The sequence below is a fragment of the Mustela lutreola genome, chromosome 9, assembly GCF_030435805.1.
Source record: "Mustela lutreola isolate mMusLut2 chromosome 9, mMusLut2.pri, whole genome shotgun sequence".
Classification (NCBI taxonomy): Eukaryota; Metazoa; Chordata; class Mammalia; order Carnivora; family Mustelidae; genus Mustela; species Mustela lutreola.
Window position 1 is genome coordinate 77,778,539 of NC_081298.1, and position 18,281 is coordinate 77,796,819.

Consider the following 18,281-nt stretch of genomic DNA (forward strand, 5'->3'; position numbering starts at 1 on the left):
CAAAGCTTAGTAAATAACTATGTACACAACTGTGGAAGAAAATATGTAATAAAATCATTCTCTCAGGGTACTTGGGTGGCTCAATCAGCTTAGCACTTCCCTTGAGCTCAAGTCATGATCTCACAATCCTGAAATGGAGCACCGCATTGGGCTCTCTGCTCAGCGGGGAGTCTGCTTCACCCTCTCCTTCTCATTCTCTCTCTCCCTCCTTCCCTCTCACTCTTCTCTCCCTCAAGTAAATAAATTAAAACCTTAAAAAAAAAAAATCATTCTCCCTTTGCACATGGCATTAATGCTATATTAAACAACTATAAATACAAAAAATATTTTATTAATCACAATATCATGGAATTTAAGTAAATAAGAGCATAAAAATTATAGATAAAACAAATACAAAATGTTTAAGCCACTGTCATGTGAAACCAACTACTTCTGAGGATTTATGCATATAATTTGAAATCAAAATTTTAAAGCAGTAAACTTTAATAAGCAGTAAATAGCAACAAATAGTGGTAAACAAGTAAACTGTTACCTAATCTATGTGTATTTTTATAAATCCATGTCCTCTAATCTCCAGTTTGTGCTTTTCTTTAGTTAAAACCTTAAACAGTATCTGCTTTATTTTTAGTTATTTACATAGCAATTGGAAAAGAAAAACTGAGGGGCATTTGGGTGGCAGGATCAGTTGAGCACCTGACCCTTGGTTTCAGCTCAGGTAGTGATCTCTGAGCTGATCCGAAGACTGAGCCCCTGATGGAGGCTCAGCATTGCATTCTGCACTCAGTGTGAGTCTGTGAGTCTGCTTGGGACTCTCTTTCTCTCCCTCTGCCCCTCCCCACTGTGGTCTTTCTCTCTCTCAAACAAATAAATAAATCCTTAAAAAAAAAATTAAAAGGAAAATCAATAATTCTAAAATTTTTTAAAAAGGATTTACCTGGGTGGCTCAGTGGGTTAAAGCCCCTTCCTTCGGCTCAGGTCATGATCCCAGGGTCCTGGGATCGAGCCCCACATGAGGCTCTCTGCTCAGCAGGGAGCCTGCTTCCCTTCTCTCTCTCTGCCTGTTTCTCTGCCTGCTTGTGATCTCTGTCAAATAAATAAATAAAATCTTAAAAAAAAAAAAAAGATTTATTTATTTGAGAGAGAGAAGAAGACAGAGAGATTGTGTGGTGGGGGCAGTGGGGACAGCAGGGGGAGAGGGTGAGAGTCTTGAGCAGACTCCACGCTGCAGGCAGAGCCCAACATGGGGCTGGATCTCACAGCCCTGAACTGAAAACAAGAATGGGATGCTCAACCATTTCTCCCACCCAAGCACCCCTCTAAAATTTCTTCATAAAAATTAAAACCTTTTTGCCTGCCTACCATGTTGCTATTTGTTCCTGATTTGAAGTCCATCATTCATATTACTATTCTTGAAAATAGTCCTGTAGGTATATATTTTTTCCTTTGGTTCTTTTCAGATAAAAGAAGGCTGAGAGATTTGCTGGCAGCAGTCTTGCACTACAAAAAATGCTAAAGAATATACTTCTGGGGGCGCCTGGGTGGCTCAGTGGTTTAGGCCGCTGCCTTCGGCTCAGGTCATGATCTCAGGGTCCTGGGATCGAGTCCCGCATCGGGCTCTCTGCTCAGCAGGGAGCCTGCTTCCCTCTGTCTCTCTCTGTCTGCCTCTCCATCTACTTGTGATTTCTCTTTGTCAAATAAATAAATAAATAAAATCTTTAAAAAAAAAAAAAAAAAAAAAAAAAAGAATATACTTCTGATTGATGGCTCTAAACAGTTATCACCAATTTATTTCAACCACTTTGACCTCATTTGACTAGGCTCTCATTATTTTGCCTGCAGTTATTACTTGCTGATTCCACTATAGAATAGACAAGCTACACATGGACTGTTGAACGAGTTCCAATAAATATGTAGGTAAACTATGAGAAAACTGCCTCACTACAAGTGTGATATATAATTCTCAAGAAGCCTGGCAATTTTCAAGGCATGAGTGTTTACATGTGCAATTCAGGGACTGGTTGAATTCTTCCCTCAAGTGCTCTGAAGCCATCAACAGCTTAACCACTGATAACTTTAGCTCTTAATGATTTAGTTCTTGAAACACACTTTTGCTACAGAATACAAAGGTAAATGAGAATCCTAAATGCAAGCTGTTAGAGTAAGTGCTACAGATGGGTTCCCTAGCCATTTTCTATTCAGAAAAAAACTATAAAACAATTAGTGACTTTCTCATTAAAATTTTAATATAGCACCCAGACATGTGGCTCCTGCTAAGAAAATTTTAAGAACAATGCCTAAAGATAAACCATTCATCTCTAAAATGTGGGAGGAACATACACGCATATAATTCTTTAAAACAAGAAATTTTAATGAGTATTTATTCTATACTACGCACTATGTTAAATGTGTTACATGGGAAATTTGCCTTAATTCCCACAAGAACCCTAAGAAGTAAGTTATACTATTATCTCCATTCTAGACACAAAAACTGTGACGCTTAGTCACACAACTGGTAACTGGTAGAACTGGTATAATATCAAACCAAAATCTACCAGTGAGTATATACCAGTGAATCTACCAGTGAATACAGCAAATATATGAAATATTGCTTCTCTATTATGAAAACTGAATGCTTCATGAAATAGTTAAATCAAATTGAGGAATATTTTAAGGCCAGACCTATGTTTCCCAAAGTATGTTCCAAGGAACACAAGACCCTGAAAATGATCCATATGACTAAGGCTCCATGATGAAAATATTTGAGAAATCCTCTACGGTATACACTGAGGTCAGAAAAGAGAGAACTATAGAATGAACTTATTTTTTAAAATAATGCTAGAAAAAAATTATAAATAAAGTATGCTAGTCACATTTTCAAATTAAATGCCAAAACACCTTCTTCAACCTCTGGACACATCTCAGAAGCAGTATTGTGTTTTTCCCCCAAGAAGTATTTTTTGTTTAAGATTACTTATTTGAGAGAGGAGAGAGAGTATGAGAACAGGAGGAAGGGCAGAGGGAGAGGGAGAACCAAGATTCTGAACCAAGATCAAGAGTCGGACACTTAACTGACTGAGCCAACCACACACCCCAGAAGAATTTTCTTTAAAATTAAAGACATGGATCTGTAAAAAAAAAAAATCATGGGCCCCACATGGCATCACCTGGGTTAAGGCCTCAAGTCAGTAAGCTAAGACTTAAAACATAACCTAACTGCAGTTTCAACTCCGTAAGGAATGTGACCTTTAACCAGTCAACATGGAATTTCCTGGTCAATATTGGAAAATACTGAGGGACTCTTCCAACCCTTTAGGAGGCCAACGTTGTCTAAACAATGCATTCATTTCTTGATAGTCAGTTCCTGTCTCCTTTTTTTTATGCTCTCTCTTTGCCTTTAAAAACCTTTCTTTAGTCTAGTTCAGTGGTGATTCCCTCTACTGGCTAGACAGGATGCCACTGGATTCATAAATTGTTTAATAAAGCCAATTAAGATCTTCAAATTTACTCAGTTGAGTTTTTTAACAGGTCCAATTGTTAATCTGAAAATAATAAAGAGATTTTAAAATCTCCAAAAAGTCTTTAAACACAGGAACAAAAGTTCAGATCGTGGTCTCAGGGTTGTGAGATCAAGCCCCGTATCGGGCTTTGTGCTCTACAGAAGTCTGTGTTTGCCCTGGATTCTTTTCCTCTCCCTCTGCCCTGTTTTCAGACTTCTCAAACTTGTGTAAACTCATTCTCTTCTTTAGAATTCATAGACATCACCATAAGAAAAATTCTTGGAAACCTTTCAGGAAAAAAACTTAGTGAACCTTGCTTAACTCTGTGTTTCCGAAACTTAATTAACTATAGAAACCCCTGTGTCCTATGTAATATCTATTAATGACCCACAGAATTAACATCCTACAAAAACACTTTGGAAAACCCAGCTCTAAACATCTTCCAATTATCAGCCTTGTGTTAGGACAAGAGCACACTCCTAAAAGGTTTATGTGACCACCTAGTACCACATTTATAGTCCCTTCTCTAACAAAACTACCATTTATATGGCAAATAATAAACATAAAATGAAGTGGATGATCATAAAACTTTGTCAGCATGCCCTGAGCTTTTGGGGAAGCTATTAAGAAAGCCTCAAATATATGTGTAAACCCAGAAACACAAGGAACTTATGTTCTAAATGAGCTTATCACATACCATTGAGCAACAATAGACCCTAGGGCTTAGATAATCTTTGGTGAAAATACAGATTACATGGAAATAAGCATGTTAAGTCCCCTAACACTTAAAACAAATTTTCTCTCAAACCCCAATGAAGAACTGGAAAACTCTTGAAAAGCCTATGAATTAAAAAGAAATAGTCCATCTTATTTAACATGAATATCAAGAGCTAACTGACACATTAAGAGAATGCAATGTTATAAAATAGTGAAAATCAATAGATAATAGGGAGGAGAAGTTTAAAAACTAAAAAAACAATGCCTAGGCCTTATTTTTAGGGATTGTACCCTTTTTATCATTCTGGTCTTTGAAATTCAAAAATGTATACAGAAACATTATCCTGATAACAGAAGCACAGTAAAAGGAAATTCAACATAACAAGACTTATTTTAAACAACTAAAAACAGACAAACATCTTGATTATTTTATGTCCAATTAGCCAACAAAACATCTAACCAACTTATTGGCTGAATTATCAAAAGGGCACATAATAAGTTTTACTGAATGGCTCTCCACTAACAGTTGAAAACAAAATGAAGACATTAGGTCCTGTCAGGTGTACCCATGTGTGATATGATGATGAGATTGGACACAATTTCTATAAAACTAATGTGATAACAATGATCAGTATCAATTAAAAAGACAAAAATCTAGTCAGTTAAGCCATGATCGTGTTCTACAATCATCTATAAAAGGCAATAACGCTTGCTCAAATTGTACTGAAATGTTTAAGTTTCCCTAGTTCTTCACCCATTCGTTAAAAGAAGTCTTTTTCTTATATCTTCTCATTTGAATTGAATTACTTAACCATGCTTTTGAAAGATGCTTTCATGTCACTGCAGCTGTTAACTTCTTAGCCCCAAAGAACAAGACTGCTTTTTGTACAGTGACGGAGGAGACACCTTTCCATCATTCCTAACTGTGGTGAGAAGAGCTAAAGATCATTGCTTCAAATAGAAGTTTATCCTCTCTCAAAGGGATAAAGAACAAAAATGTTTAGAATCCTGAGCTAAAAAGTTAACTTGGCTGAATAAAACATAAAACAATAAAGAAAGGAAAACTTAAGGGGTGCCTAGGTGGCTCAGTGGGTTAAGCCTCTGCCTTTGGCTCGGGTCATGATCCCAGGGTCCTGGGATCAAGTCCCGCACCGGGCTCTCTGCTCAGCGGGGAGCCTGCTTCCTCCGCTCTCTGCCTGCCTCTCTGCCTACTTGTGATCTCTGTCAAATAAATAAATAAATTCTTAAAAAAAAAAAAAAAAACAACAATTAAGAAAGGAAAACTTAAGGGGTGCCTGGGTGACTCAGTGGGTTAAGCCTCTGCCTTCAGCTCAGGTCATGATCTCAGGGTCCTGGGATAGAGCACTGCATCGGGCTCTCTGCTTAGCAGGGAGCTTGCTTCCCTCTCTTTCTGCCTGACTCTCTGCCTACTTGTGATCTCTCTCTCTCTCTGTCAAATAAATAAATAAAATCTTTAAAAAAATAAAAAAAGCAAAACTTAAAACCCAGAGCCATTATTTATATTTATTATTTTCATCACCTTTCAATATTCATTGGACTATTCATAAAAGCAGATGAAAACTTACTGAAACACAACAGGCCAAAAGTGCAAGGGCCACAAATACTAAATTTCTCAGAGAAATGCTAAAAACTATCAAAAAACACACAAATGCAAAAAACAAACTAAAATTATAAGAACATATGGTTGCCATAAAAATAAAATTTCAAAATTTATCACCACTAAACCTAGATCATTATCTTACCAAATCTCTGAAAATTTGAATATTTAATAATAATTAATTTCAGAAAACAGAGTCTTCCAAGTTAACTCAAATTCTTATTAATAGTTGATAAATGGAGTAAAGGAAACTCATATATTGTTTTATTATGGAACAAAAGCATATAATAGTTATTTTAAATGAAAATTATATTCAATTATCCTGGCTTTTTAAATGGTAACTTAAATTGTTTTAATTAATTTTTAAGTGTGTGACTATAGAGAATCCAAATCTTTTTTTCTTTTTTTCTTTTAAGTGATCTCTACATGCAACATGGGGCTTGAGCTCATGACCCTGAGATCAAGAGTAGCACATTCTTCCATCTGAGCAGCCAGGTGCCCCTGAGAATCGAAATTTTAAGATGCTATACTTGCTAAAAGAAATAACAACAGATTAACAAATTCTCCTATTTTGATTTTTTCCTCCAGACACCTGGCTATTTTACCCTCTTCATATACTAAAACAAAACCTATTGGGAGAATGACACTTTCCTTGCTTGATCAGCAAAGTTTTATATGGAATTCCAAAATAATCAAATGATTCTCACATTGCATGTACAGTGATTGACATGTAAACTAAGAGCAGGCATTTATTAGCTAATATAAATGTACAGATTTTAAAGTTTAATTGATATTGTTTTCTAGATAAAAGGAAGATGGCAGGGAGGAAAAAAATTAGCCTTAGTATTTTTTTATTATGTACCCAAAATTATGCAATGTACTATACTTAAGTCAACTCTTTCATATACACACATTAAATGTGAGCATAGGTGATTATGATGCTACTATCGCTTAGATTTAGTCCTTTCTGAAAGGCTTCCCTTTCAGTTAAATTCCCCACAAAGCAGGTAATAATGGCAAAGATGTCTCAAAATTAATCTATTGCAATGGATCTCAGGCAAACAAATGAAAAGTAGAAAGACTAGGAGAATGTACCCTCATAAAATAGGTATTTTGATGTTTTAAGCTTTTCCCCATAGGCTAACAAGTAATATCTTCGAGTGACTTTTCTCACTGAAAAACCTACCTTGCTAATTAAGAACACATTTGGTCCAATTACAAGTTCCCACAAGGGAGAGGGAAAAAAAAATAGCTGATAAGCCCTTTTAAAGCCACCAAACCAGATTTCAGTTGTGGTCTAGAGGGTTACTTCACAGAGCAAAATTGCCACGAGTAGCAAAAATCAAGCTTGTTAGCCCATGTTTATGACCAAGGACCACTGTATAGCACACTGCTGCTGCTTTACCTTCAGTTTTCAGCCATATGATTATTTTTGAGCACACTTTTTGTTACTGTTTTTTGGCTTCATCCTTTATCGATCTACTGAGCTTCCTAAATCCATAAATGTGTATTTTTTATCAAATGCTGGGAAGCTTTTGGCTATTATGAGTTCATATAATTTTCCTGCAACAATCTCTTTTTCTTCTTCTGGACTCTAATGATATCAACGTTAACCTGCTGATACTGTCCCACAGGACACTGAGGCTCTGTCCTTTTTTATTTCTCCCAATTTTTCTCTCTGTTCTTCTCTTTGGATAATTTCTATTGGCTTATCATCAAGTTAACGTCAGTTCCATTCCGCTATGCAGCCCATTCAGAGAAATTTTCATTTCAGATATTATATTTTCCAGTTATAAAATCTCCACATGGTTCCTCTTTTACAGTTTTTATTTCTCACTTGAGAATTTCTATCTTTCATTTATTTCAAGTATGTTTACCTTAAATAGCACATTATAACAGCTGTTTTCAATTACTTGACATTTCCAAAAGCTGAATTATCTCAGGTTTGACACCTGTTAATTCTTTTCCCTTGAGAACTGGGCATAGTTTATTGGTTCCTCACATGACAAGTAATTTTAGACTATATCCTAGATATTGTGATGTTACTGTTGTATAGGTTCTATGTCCTGTGTCCTATATTAGTCCTTTGAAGAATACTGATTTTAGCTTGTTTATTTTAGCAGGCATATAACCTAGTAAGTTCAGACTACAATTTGTTTCACCTTCCACAGACTGTAGTTGCAATGTCAATTCAGTTCTCAAAGCCTTTATTATGCCATTTTGGGTCTGGTCCCATCAAATGTGCCATTAAGGGGTTACTCTGAGACTTGGGTGACAGTTTAAATCTTGTTTTCAGCAATCTGGGCCTGTCATTCAAAGGTTGGAGTGACCTTGGGACATATGCAGATGCATACCGAGAATCAGAGAGAACCCTTCTCCAGCTCTCTCTTCTCCAGAATTCCCCTCACACTCTCTGTCCCATAAGGCTCAATTTACCTGATTCTTCAGGCAGAAAAACTTTATTTTAAAGTGTTTCAGGGTTAACACGCCACTATGTCATATGGTTTAATTCAAACAACACTTAGAAGCTGATGAGGGATGAGCTTAGCTGCTCTTTCTCCAGAAGGTAAACTGAAGGCCAGAGAAGACTATCATCATATTGGACAAACACATAAAAACTATGCAAAACCATTATATTCCAATATAATTTTTTACAAGTTCAATTCTGACCTAATAATAAAATATAATGGACTTAGATACATATAAAGAAAGACAACTGAAACAACTAAAGTTACCCATGCAGCCCTACTGAAGAAAAACTAGAAGTGTTTAGAAAGATAAAACTTGAAGGGATACACAACACACTACTATGAAATCATGAAAGTAATGCATAAAGTAGGTCCCAGATACTCAGATTCACCCAGGCCCCAAATATTCAGACTACAATATATACCTGGAAGCTTACATTCAGAATAAATAAGATTAACTACTATTTTACACAGCAAATGTTTAAAAATGGTAGACTGAAAAGCTTGGAAAATAATTTTTTTTTTTTTTTTTAGAAAATAAATTTTTGATACACATTTCAATTAAATAGTGGTGAGCTATCCATAATAGTGAATTCAGGAGAGCCAATGAAGTTTGGGGCATGCCTACAACCTCTTCTGTATCATTAAAAACAAGAATGTCGGGGTGCCTGGGTGGCTCTGTGGGTTAAGCCTCTGCCTTTGGCTCGGGTCATGATCTCAGGTTCCTAGGGTAGAGCCCCGCAGGGCTCTCTGCTCAGCAGGAGGCCTGCTTCCCCTCTCTCTCTCTCTGCCTGCCTCTCTACCTACTTGGGATCTCTCTCTAATACATAAATAAAATCTTAAAAAAAAAAAAAAAAACCAAGATTGTCTATCTGCACAACTTATTCCATTAATGTATGGACCCTACATATTACTCTATGGTTTTTCTTGCACTTGGCCTCATTCTTACTATCTATTTTAAAACCTCAGGAGTCTGACAGACAAGTACTGGCCAGAAGCTAATAAAACAGCAGTAATTCTTCATTTATTCTACTTCACAGGATCATAGAAGATTAGCAGAACAAATATTTTAAGACTTTTTAATTACCCTACTCACATAAAGAAATGCCACATACTAAATACATTAAAAGTACAATAATATTTACAAAACTAAAGTTTCATTTTTAGGCTAATAACAAGTCTTAAAAATTTCAAATGGTTAAAAAAAAAACTGAAATAAAATCAATGCCTTACTTGATAAAGTCATTTTAAATTCTTTTTTCATCCCCCAGCTTTATTAAAGTATTACTGACAGAAAAGATTTTATTTAAAACATACAACATAATAATCTCATAAATATACACACTGTGAAAGGATTCCCCCCACAAAGAATTAACACATCCATCATGTCACGTTTATCATTTTCTTTTTTTAGTGAGAAAATTTAAGTTCTACTCTGTTAGCAAATTTCAATTATATAATACAATGTTATCAACTATAGTCACCATGTTATACATTAGATCCTCAGGCCTTACTCATCATACAACTAATGTTTATCTTAATTTTTGAATTGTTTTGAAAACCAAGAATTAGCAGAGAAATCCTGCATTTACTTTATTTTTTTAATATTTTAATTTTAAGTAGTCTCTAGACCCAACGTGAGGCTTAAACCCACAATCCTGAGATCAAGAGTTGTATGCTCCACCAACTGAGCCACCCAGGTGCCCACCCTGCATTTACTTTAATACACTGAAAATATTCTCTAAAGTGGCTACAATGAAAATATAATCCAGGTCTTGGGCGCCTGGGTGGCTCAGTGGGTTAAGCCTCTGCCTTCGGCTCAGGTCATGATCTCAGGGTCCTGGGATCGAGGCCCGCATCGGGCTCTCTGTTCAGCAGGGAGTCCGCTTCTCACTCTCTCTGCCTGCCTCTCTGCCTACTTGTGATCTCTCTCTATTTCAAATAAATAAATAAAATCTTTAAAAATATATATATATATAATCCAGGTCTAAAAAGAGAAGAGAAAAAAATCTCTGACGTTATCACTTCATTTTCACAATACTTTGATGGAACAAAGTACATCACAGAGGCTATTTATTTGTTAAGTCAACAATTTAGCATATGAGATATTAAGTTTCATCATAAAAGAAAATCACTTGGTAATACTTCTCCATACAAAAAAGAATAAAAACAACAAATATACATACTCCTTTTGGAAAGCCATACACATGGGAGAACTGAATCCAAAGACGAGGCACATCTGGGCTTCAGGGCTGTAGCCATGCTGGAGTAACATTTCTAGGCACTCCTCATGCCCTCCAAATACTGCTGAGTAAACAGGACTCACTTTGTCTGGCCCAGTGTCACAAACCCGGTTGGTAAGTGGTATTAACAAGTCCAAGATTCTGTAACAACACAAATTCAGGAGCATTTAATGTTTTTACACATACATGAGTGCAGGCAACATTTCTATAGCACATATTTTAAGAGTCACCCACTGATTGATGTAAAGTCTTTGTCTTCTACCTACATTAATTACAGGCTGTACACTCCAAAATGTTACCCTTACTATTGTTGCTTTATACAAAAGTCCTCACATCTATCTAAAACAGAATTTAATCTTTTTACCATAAATAAATATGAAACAGGCTATACTTTTTTTTCCCACTATTTATCTTGTCAGCACCATCACCTCTTCCCAATTCAAATTTTGTTAGCTATTTTAGGATCTAATAATTAAAAACTTCATTATACCATATATGAACTTATATCAAGAAAATAATTTCCTTTCTTTTTTTAAAATAAACTTCTCTTTTTTAAAATAAACTAAAATCTTATTTTTCTAATTAGTAAGAATATTTAAGTACGGTGAGTGCCATGAAATGAACAGTATTTTCATAAGGGAGAAATAAGAATTCTTTTTTTTTTAAGATTTTATTTACTTCTTTGAGAGAGAGCACAAGCAAGTGAGGGAACAAGGGCGGGGAGGGATTGGGCACAAGCAGGGGGAGGCAGAGGTGCAGAGGGAGAGGGAGAAGCAGATTCCCCACTGAGTAGGGAGCCCAATGTGGAGCTCCATCCCAAGACCCTGAGATCATGACCTGAGCCAAAGCCAGATGCTTAACTGACTAAGCCCACCAGGTGCCCCAAGAAATAAAAATTGTTGCTAAAATATTCTATTCTCTGAAAAGAATATGAGCTCTTTATTTTTTTATTATTATTTTTTAAGTTTGTTTACTTTTTTGTCAGAGAGAGAGACAGCAAGAGAGGGAATACAAGCAGGGGGAATGGGAGAGGGAGAAGCAGGCTCCCCACTGAGCAGGAAGCCCGATGTGGGGCTTGACCCCAGGACCCTAGGATCATGACTTGAACTAAAGGCAGACGCCTAAGGACTGAGCCACCAAGGCGCCCCAGAATATGAGCTCTTTAAACACTAACGTAGATTTTAGAGAAACTGGTAGCTAAATAGAGGAACTTCTTAAGAAAATAATTAAAACCTAAGTCCTTAGATTATTTGTAAACCTACCTCCAGGATTCAGCTAGAAAGGAAGAACTAGTCTACTCTTCTAAAATTAAAAATAAAACTGTAGGGATAAGGTCAGCCATGAAATCCCCCCTTTCTGGGAAAAGAAAGGCAGGGCTACTCCAAAGCTCCTTTCTTTTTGTAATGTAGGCTTAAGATGTTAACATTTAAGTAGAAATTAATACTCACAGAAGGGGTTATATTAGAAAACTGTAATGACAAACAGAATTCCCAAAATTGAGGGCAAATCCCAAGTGGGTTTTGGTATCAATTTAAAGATCCCAGTATAATTGTACCTAACACTTAGGTTTAAATAAATCAAGAATTTTAAGAAAAAATACCTAACCTTAAAACCCAAGTATTCTGTTAAAATAAATAACCTGTTTAATGTCCCTTAATAAATGTGTTTAATTTTTAAAAATGGGTTGGAAAAATTATACAAGGTGCAAAAATACTTACAAATACCTTTGAGGAATTAGTAAAATATCGTGCCACCTTGTGGCATAATAACCAAATTACAGAATTTGTTTTCCTACTATGTAATCACACTAAAGTAATGATAATTTCCACTACTACTTTTTAAATTAAATAACAGTAACAACTATAAAACTATTATTTTAGAATTACAACTCTAAAGACTTTAGGCATATATTTTTTAAAAGTATTCATTGTCAATTTATGTGAAGATGGGCTAACCAAATTCTCATAGGTATAATCAGGTTATTAGCTTCTAAGATTCCTGGAACCCCCCATTTCAAAGAGTTCCAATTTCTTTACGTCTTCCTCTCTCCAGAAAATAGCAAAAATTCCATAAGAACTTCTGGCTAAGAAAGAAGAGTAACAGAAGCAAGGAAGAGTACCAAGCTGGACTTGAGATTATAAAGGGAAGTCTAGTCAAAGGATTCAAAATGGAGAGAACTACTCAGCTCACATAAAAGAAAGACTCGACCTAAAAGGGGTTACAAATTCAAAAGCTTTCTGGGGTCAGGGAGGTTATCATAAGTAAGTTGAATAAGGTCTTCAGATCGCTAACTAAGGACACATGGGATAAAACCAGAGCAGAGTAGGAGAGCATGGCCACAGCTTGAGAAACCAGAGGAAAGAGCTAAACACCTGGAGGATGCCCCGGAACTCTGTCTCTAGCCACTCTGCTCACACTAGGAAAGTCCAAGACTAAGAGGAGCTCAGGATGGCAGAGGGGACAGATACAGGGGTGGATCTAGTCATACAGTAGGTTAGCAGAGAAGGCAATACCAAGGATTCTGCCTAGAAATAAAGGGTCTGGCCCAGAAAATTTATTCCTTATTACCTTTTTTTTTTTTTTTAAGATTTTATTTATTTATTTGACAGAGAGAGGGATCACAAGTAGGCAGAGAGGTAGGTTGGGCGGGGTGGGGAGCAGGTTCCCCGCTGAGCAGAGAGCCCAATGTGGGGCTCAATCCCAGGACCCTGAGATCATGACCTGAGCCAAAGGCAGAGGCTTAACCCACTGAGCCACCCAGGCACCCGTCCTTATTACCTTTTGATTATGAGACCATTTTTATTTTCTATTTTAATACTTACTTCGTATGGCCCATTTGTGCAGCTGCATGAATAGGTAACTGCCAATTGTCCTCATTACAGTAAAGATCAGGATCTGCCCCATTGGACAGCAAAAGCTCCACACATTCTGTGTGGCCCTCTTGAGCAGCAATGAACAAGGGAGTAGCTTTGTCCAATGCTTGACAATTGACATTTGCACCTAATACAAAATACAACATTTAACAGACAATCCTAATTCATGGGGGAAAAAAGGGTGATGATTAACATAAATTTCAAAAGGGCTTTAGAGTACAATAGTTTTTCCAATCCCAGTGGATATTGCTGTATAAACATACTGATTTTCCACATTTGCTGGTAATCATTTAAATTGTTTTCACTTTTATGTTAACAAGAAAACAAGTGATTAGTACTTTAGAATTCATTTTTAAGCTAAAACAAAAATCTTATTCAATGAAGGATTCAATTCATTCCAATCTGTCCTCCAGCAAGCATCTGTGAGCCCAATAAGTAATCACTGAAAAACAAAAAATGCAAACCAACAAATATGGAATGTCTGATTATTACAGAAAAAGATAAATACCTAAGTTATAAGAATTAATAGATGCCATTAATCAATTCAGGCTAAGATTTATGAAAAAAATTCCTGTAGATTATGATACACCTTGGGGCTATGCCTTAAAACCAACGTTGACTAGGGACACCTGGGTGGCTCAATCCTTTAAGTGTCTGCCATCAGCTCAGGTCATGATCCCAGAGCACTGGGATCTAGTCTCTCATCTGCTTCCTTGCTCAGTGGGGAGCCTGGTTTTCCCTCTGGCTCCTGCTCCCCCTCCTTGTGTTCACCCTAACAAATAAATAAATAAAATTTTTAAAAAAAATAAAAACAAAACAAAAAAACAATGGGGTGCCTGGGTGGCTCAGTGGGTTAAGCCTCTGCCTTCAGCTCAGGTCATGATCTCAGGGTCCTGGGATCCAGCCCCATATCTGGCTCTCTGCTCAGGAGGGAGCCTGCTTCCCCTCTCTCTCTGCCTGCTTCTCTGCCTACTTGTGATTTCTCTGTCAAATAAATAAAATCTTTAAAAAAAAACCCTAATTTTGACTATACTCTTCATTAAGTCCCTTTTTTGGGGACCACTCCATGATAAAACCTTGTAATGAAATGAAAAATGTCTATTTAAATGGGTTTCTGAGCTGATTTTTCAAGAGCAAAAACTAATCAATTGTTTAAATGCCAGGGCATTAAGATGTAAAAAAGCTGAGAGTGACCTCACTTTTTAGGAAGGTTTTAAAAATAGCAAATCTCCCCCAATTTTTCTCATTGACAAACAGCATGTTAAGTATGCTAAGTATGGTGTTAGTACATGACTGTGAGAATTTTTAAATTTCTCGAATATGTCTCAGAAGAAAAGTTTTCTTCATCTCAAGGAAAAAAATAAAATCTTTTTGAAAGAATGTTCCATAAATGCACCTGGAATAAACCACAGGCCTAACTTAAGCTAAACTATGCAAAACATAAATACTAAGTTAAAGGGTGCGCGGAACGTCGGAAATTCCAACTGGACACCTAACACATCCAGACAAGTAGAATGTTCTTGATCTATACAAGGGAGATGCTTCATCTACTGAAAGCTTCAGAAAGAGGGGAACACTAATCACTGAGAAAAGATTAAGCTGAGAAAAAAATTTACTTAAGTTTCCTTTTTAAGCACTACTTCATTTTGACTGACAATTTCAAATTATCAAAAAGAATACAGAACCAGGTCCTATAAAATTATAGGTAGAAAAGTCAGAAAAATGACAGATAATTTACTAAAAGAAAAATCATTTTAGTTAGAAACATATATAGCTACATTATAAACATACCTACATACTTTTTCAATTTGCTTTTCATAACTATTCGGAGAGGAGAGGAGGAAAAAAGGAACAAAGCAAAACAAAACAGGTACCTAGCATTCTGGGAGACATGCTAGGCATAGAGATAGTCATTAAGGTGCAGTTTAACCAATTTTTTTTCTTTTTTTAATGATTTTATTTATTTATTTGACAAAGAAATAGAGAGAGCACAGGTAGGCAGAGCAGCAGTCAGAGGGAGAGGGAGAAGCAGGCTCCCCACCAAGCAGGGAGCCCAAAGCAGGGTTTGATCCCAGGACCCCAGGATCATGACCTTGGCCAAAGGCAGACACTTAACCAAATGAACCACCCAGGTGCCCCATAACCCATTTTATTCTAAATATTAGTTGCACACTAATAATTGGAACGTATAGGACTGGAAGCCATAAAATAAACTGGGACAGCATCAGGAAAGTACCACATAAAGAAGAGAAGTCACATGAGAAGACCTGATTCCAAGCCCTGATTCTGCCAGTAAATATTTTCTACATCTTTGGCAAGGCATTTAAATCAGGGTCTGGGATTCTTAATCTAAAAAAATACATGTTTAAATAATTGATTCTGGAGATTTCCACTCAACTCTAAGATTTACAGACTCAATATTTCTAACAATATCTTAATTTGGCATTTAATATTTTCTTTCTTTCAAACTTCAATTTGAGCATTTGAAGGTTTGTAAGCAGAAAGCAGAAATAAGAAAATGTGTGCTTTCTCTGTTTTGTATATTTGGAGGTAACTTTTTAAAAAGTAGGCTCCAAACCTGCAACACAGCTGTTGAACTCATGACCCTGAGATCAAGAACTGAGCTGAGATCAAGAGTCAGAGGCTTAACCAACTGAGCCACCCAAGTGCCCCTTGGAGGTAATTCATTAAAAACGTAAGTATTATTATAGACATATATAAAAAGCCTAGGTATTAATTTTTTTTTTTAACCTGGTGGCAAATCTGATATATTTCCCTTTAGCTCTTAACTATCCATGCTTCATGAGGTTAGTACTGTGAACCCATACAGTGTTTGAAGATATCGAAAAGCCCTTACATAACAAACATTTCTGGTCACAAAAATATCATACAGCATAAGAATGCCGCCTCAACACCATCTTTTCCCACAATGCTGAATGTGTGATAATTGTCAGAGAGAAACCATTAGCAGGTTTATGTTGCTACGAACATAATAAAGAGTAAACATGCTTTCAAATAAACCCATTTAAATAATCACACAATTTATCAAAACATACAACCCAAAGGCTTAATATATAAAATAACTATCTAATAAATTAATTAAGCATATCTAGTCTCGTGCCCTAGAAAGCTGGAACTCCTCAGGTCCCCATAAGCAAGAACAGACCCATCATTCAACTTGCCAATAAACCTGCTTTAGGGATAGATCATTATGTTCCTCCTCAGATAAATTAGTAGCTGTGCATCACATTATGTTAGTAATAGTTAGTAACCAAGCTTATAAATCCACTTCTATGTAATCTTATTTACCACAAACATAAAACCATAAATTTCATAACCTGATCTATATCTGCTTAAGAATTATACTTCCTAGGAAGATACACAGTTGAAACTCAAGATCTTAACAGTGCAAAGGCTAATGGATTAATCTTACCCGATGAAATAAGTATGCTCAAGCTTTCTAGCTTGCCATACTGAGCAGCCACAAATAAAGGTGTGATTCCAAAGTCATCCTGGCATTCCTTGTTTGCTCCTTTTTTAAGAAGCAATTTTATGATCTCAGCATTTTCCTAAAGCACAGATTCATATTTTAAATAGGAGAAAACAAAGAAAATAGAAGGTGTCTCTATTCTTATTGCTGTGTTTTGGGGTTTTTTAAATCCTCACTAAAGGAAAACTTTTTTTAAGTGTATGGTTCAATGAGAAGGAAGTACTAAACAATCAGATTATTCTATACCTTTAGCTAGCCCATTAAACATAAACAGATGAAACATTGATCTCTAAGAGTCATAATCCTTTTAAAGCCTACAAAACTAGTTTGCTAGCCCAAACACTAAGGAGTTACCAGTTTCTAAACACACTGCTATAAATAAAATAAGCCCTGTTCCTTATCAATTTATATCCCAAATATTCTGATGGTCTCTTAACTATGCTATCAACATATGAAAAACCTAGATAATCCCTGAAGCCCAAAGCTGCTGGAACTACCAGAGCAGTTGGCTTATTCAGAATGATCATTAGCATTTAGACTGCCTTTTCTGTACTGCACTAACCATCATAAATCACAGGCAAGTAGGAAGCAAAAACTGTATAGAACTGTCATTTTAAAAGGGTAAAACACATAATTTACATGGAAATGAAATAATAAATTCAGAGGTTACCTGAAAAGTAGCCTGGTGCAAAGCGTTCCATCCACACATAGAATGGGATCCATTAACATTTGCTCCATGTCGAAGCAAAAGCCTTAACACATCTATCTGTCCATTTTCAACAGCTGCAATACAGCAGTCAAAACAATTATTGTCAGTACAAAGGCATGTTTGTAGGACTGGACACTTTGGTGATGTTCTCATCACTTATTCACCCCGGAACTCACAATGCTCTGATCATTCCTATCAGGAAATCAAAACACATACTCCCTATACAATCCCAAAACATTTATCACAATTATCTTAGCCCAGGCCTATTAACATATACTATCGTTCTGTGGACAAACAAAATTATTTTCAAACCTATTTAAAAGACACAGACAAAATGGAAACAAGAGGCATACATTTATTCTCTCTGCTAATAAAGACAATGTTTCTGTTTTGTTAAAAATGCAAGTGGGAGAGAGGGGTGAAAGCCTCAGAAAAAACAGAAACAGTCTCCAAAGGATTGAGAATTTTGCTGATTATCTGACCACAAATAACAATAGTCACCGTCAACCTGAAAAAGCAACACTACAAGTTTTGCATTGTAGAGATTTTTTGCCATCACAGACAATCATTGTTAAGATGCCGTTTTTGTATCAGTCAATGAAAACATAGTAAAACTCTTGTTTATTTGAAAAGAAGACTCCACATAACCTGAAGAGTATTATGAAA

At 36.1% G+C, this 18,281-nt stretch overlaps 1 protein-coding gene across 2 annotated transcripts in view; it reads right to left on the minus strand.

Moving 5' to 3' along the window:
- Window positions 1-18,281, minus strand: part of ASB3 (ankyrin repeat and SOCS box containing 3) — a 104,958-nt gene that overhangs the window by 26,090 nt on the left and 60,587 nt on the right. For both annotated transcript variants that reach the window (XM_059187652.1, XM_059187653.1), the window contains exons 4-7: window positions 17,577-17,689; window positions 16,850-16,985; window positions 13,366-13,543; window positions 10,487-10,684 (exon numbers count right to left, since the gene is read on the minus strand). In XM_059187652.1, the coding sequence (XP_059043635.1) occupies window positions 10,487-10,684; window positions 13,366-13,543; window positions 16,850-16,985; window positions 17,577-17,689 (625 nt within the window). The remainder of the gene's footprint in view (window positions 1-10,486; window positions 10,685-13,365; window positions 13,544-16,849; window positions 16,986-17,576; window positions 17,690-18,281) is intronic.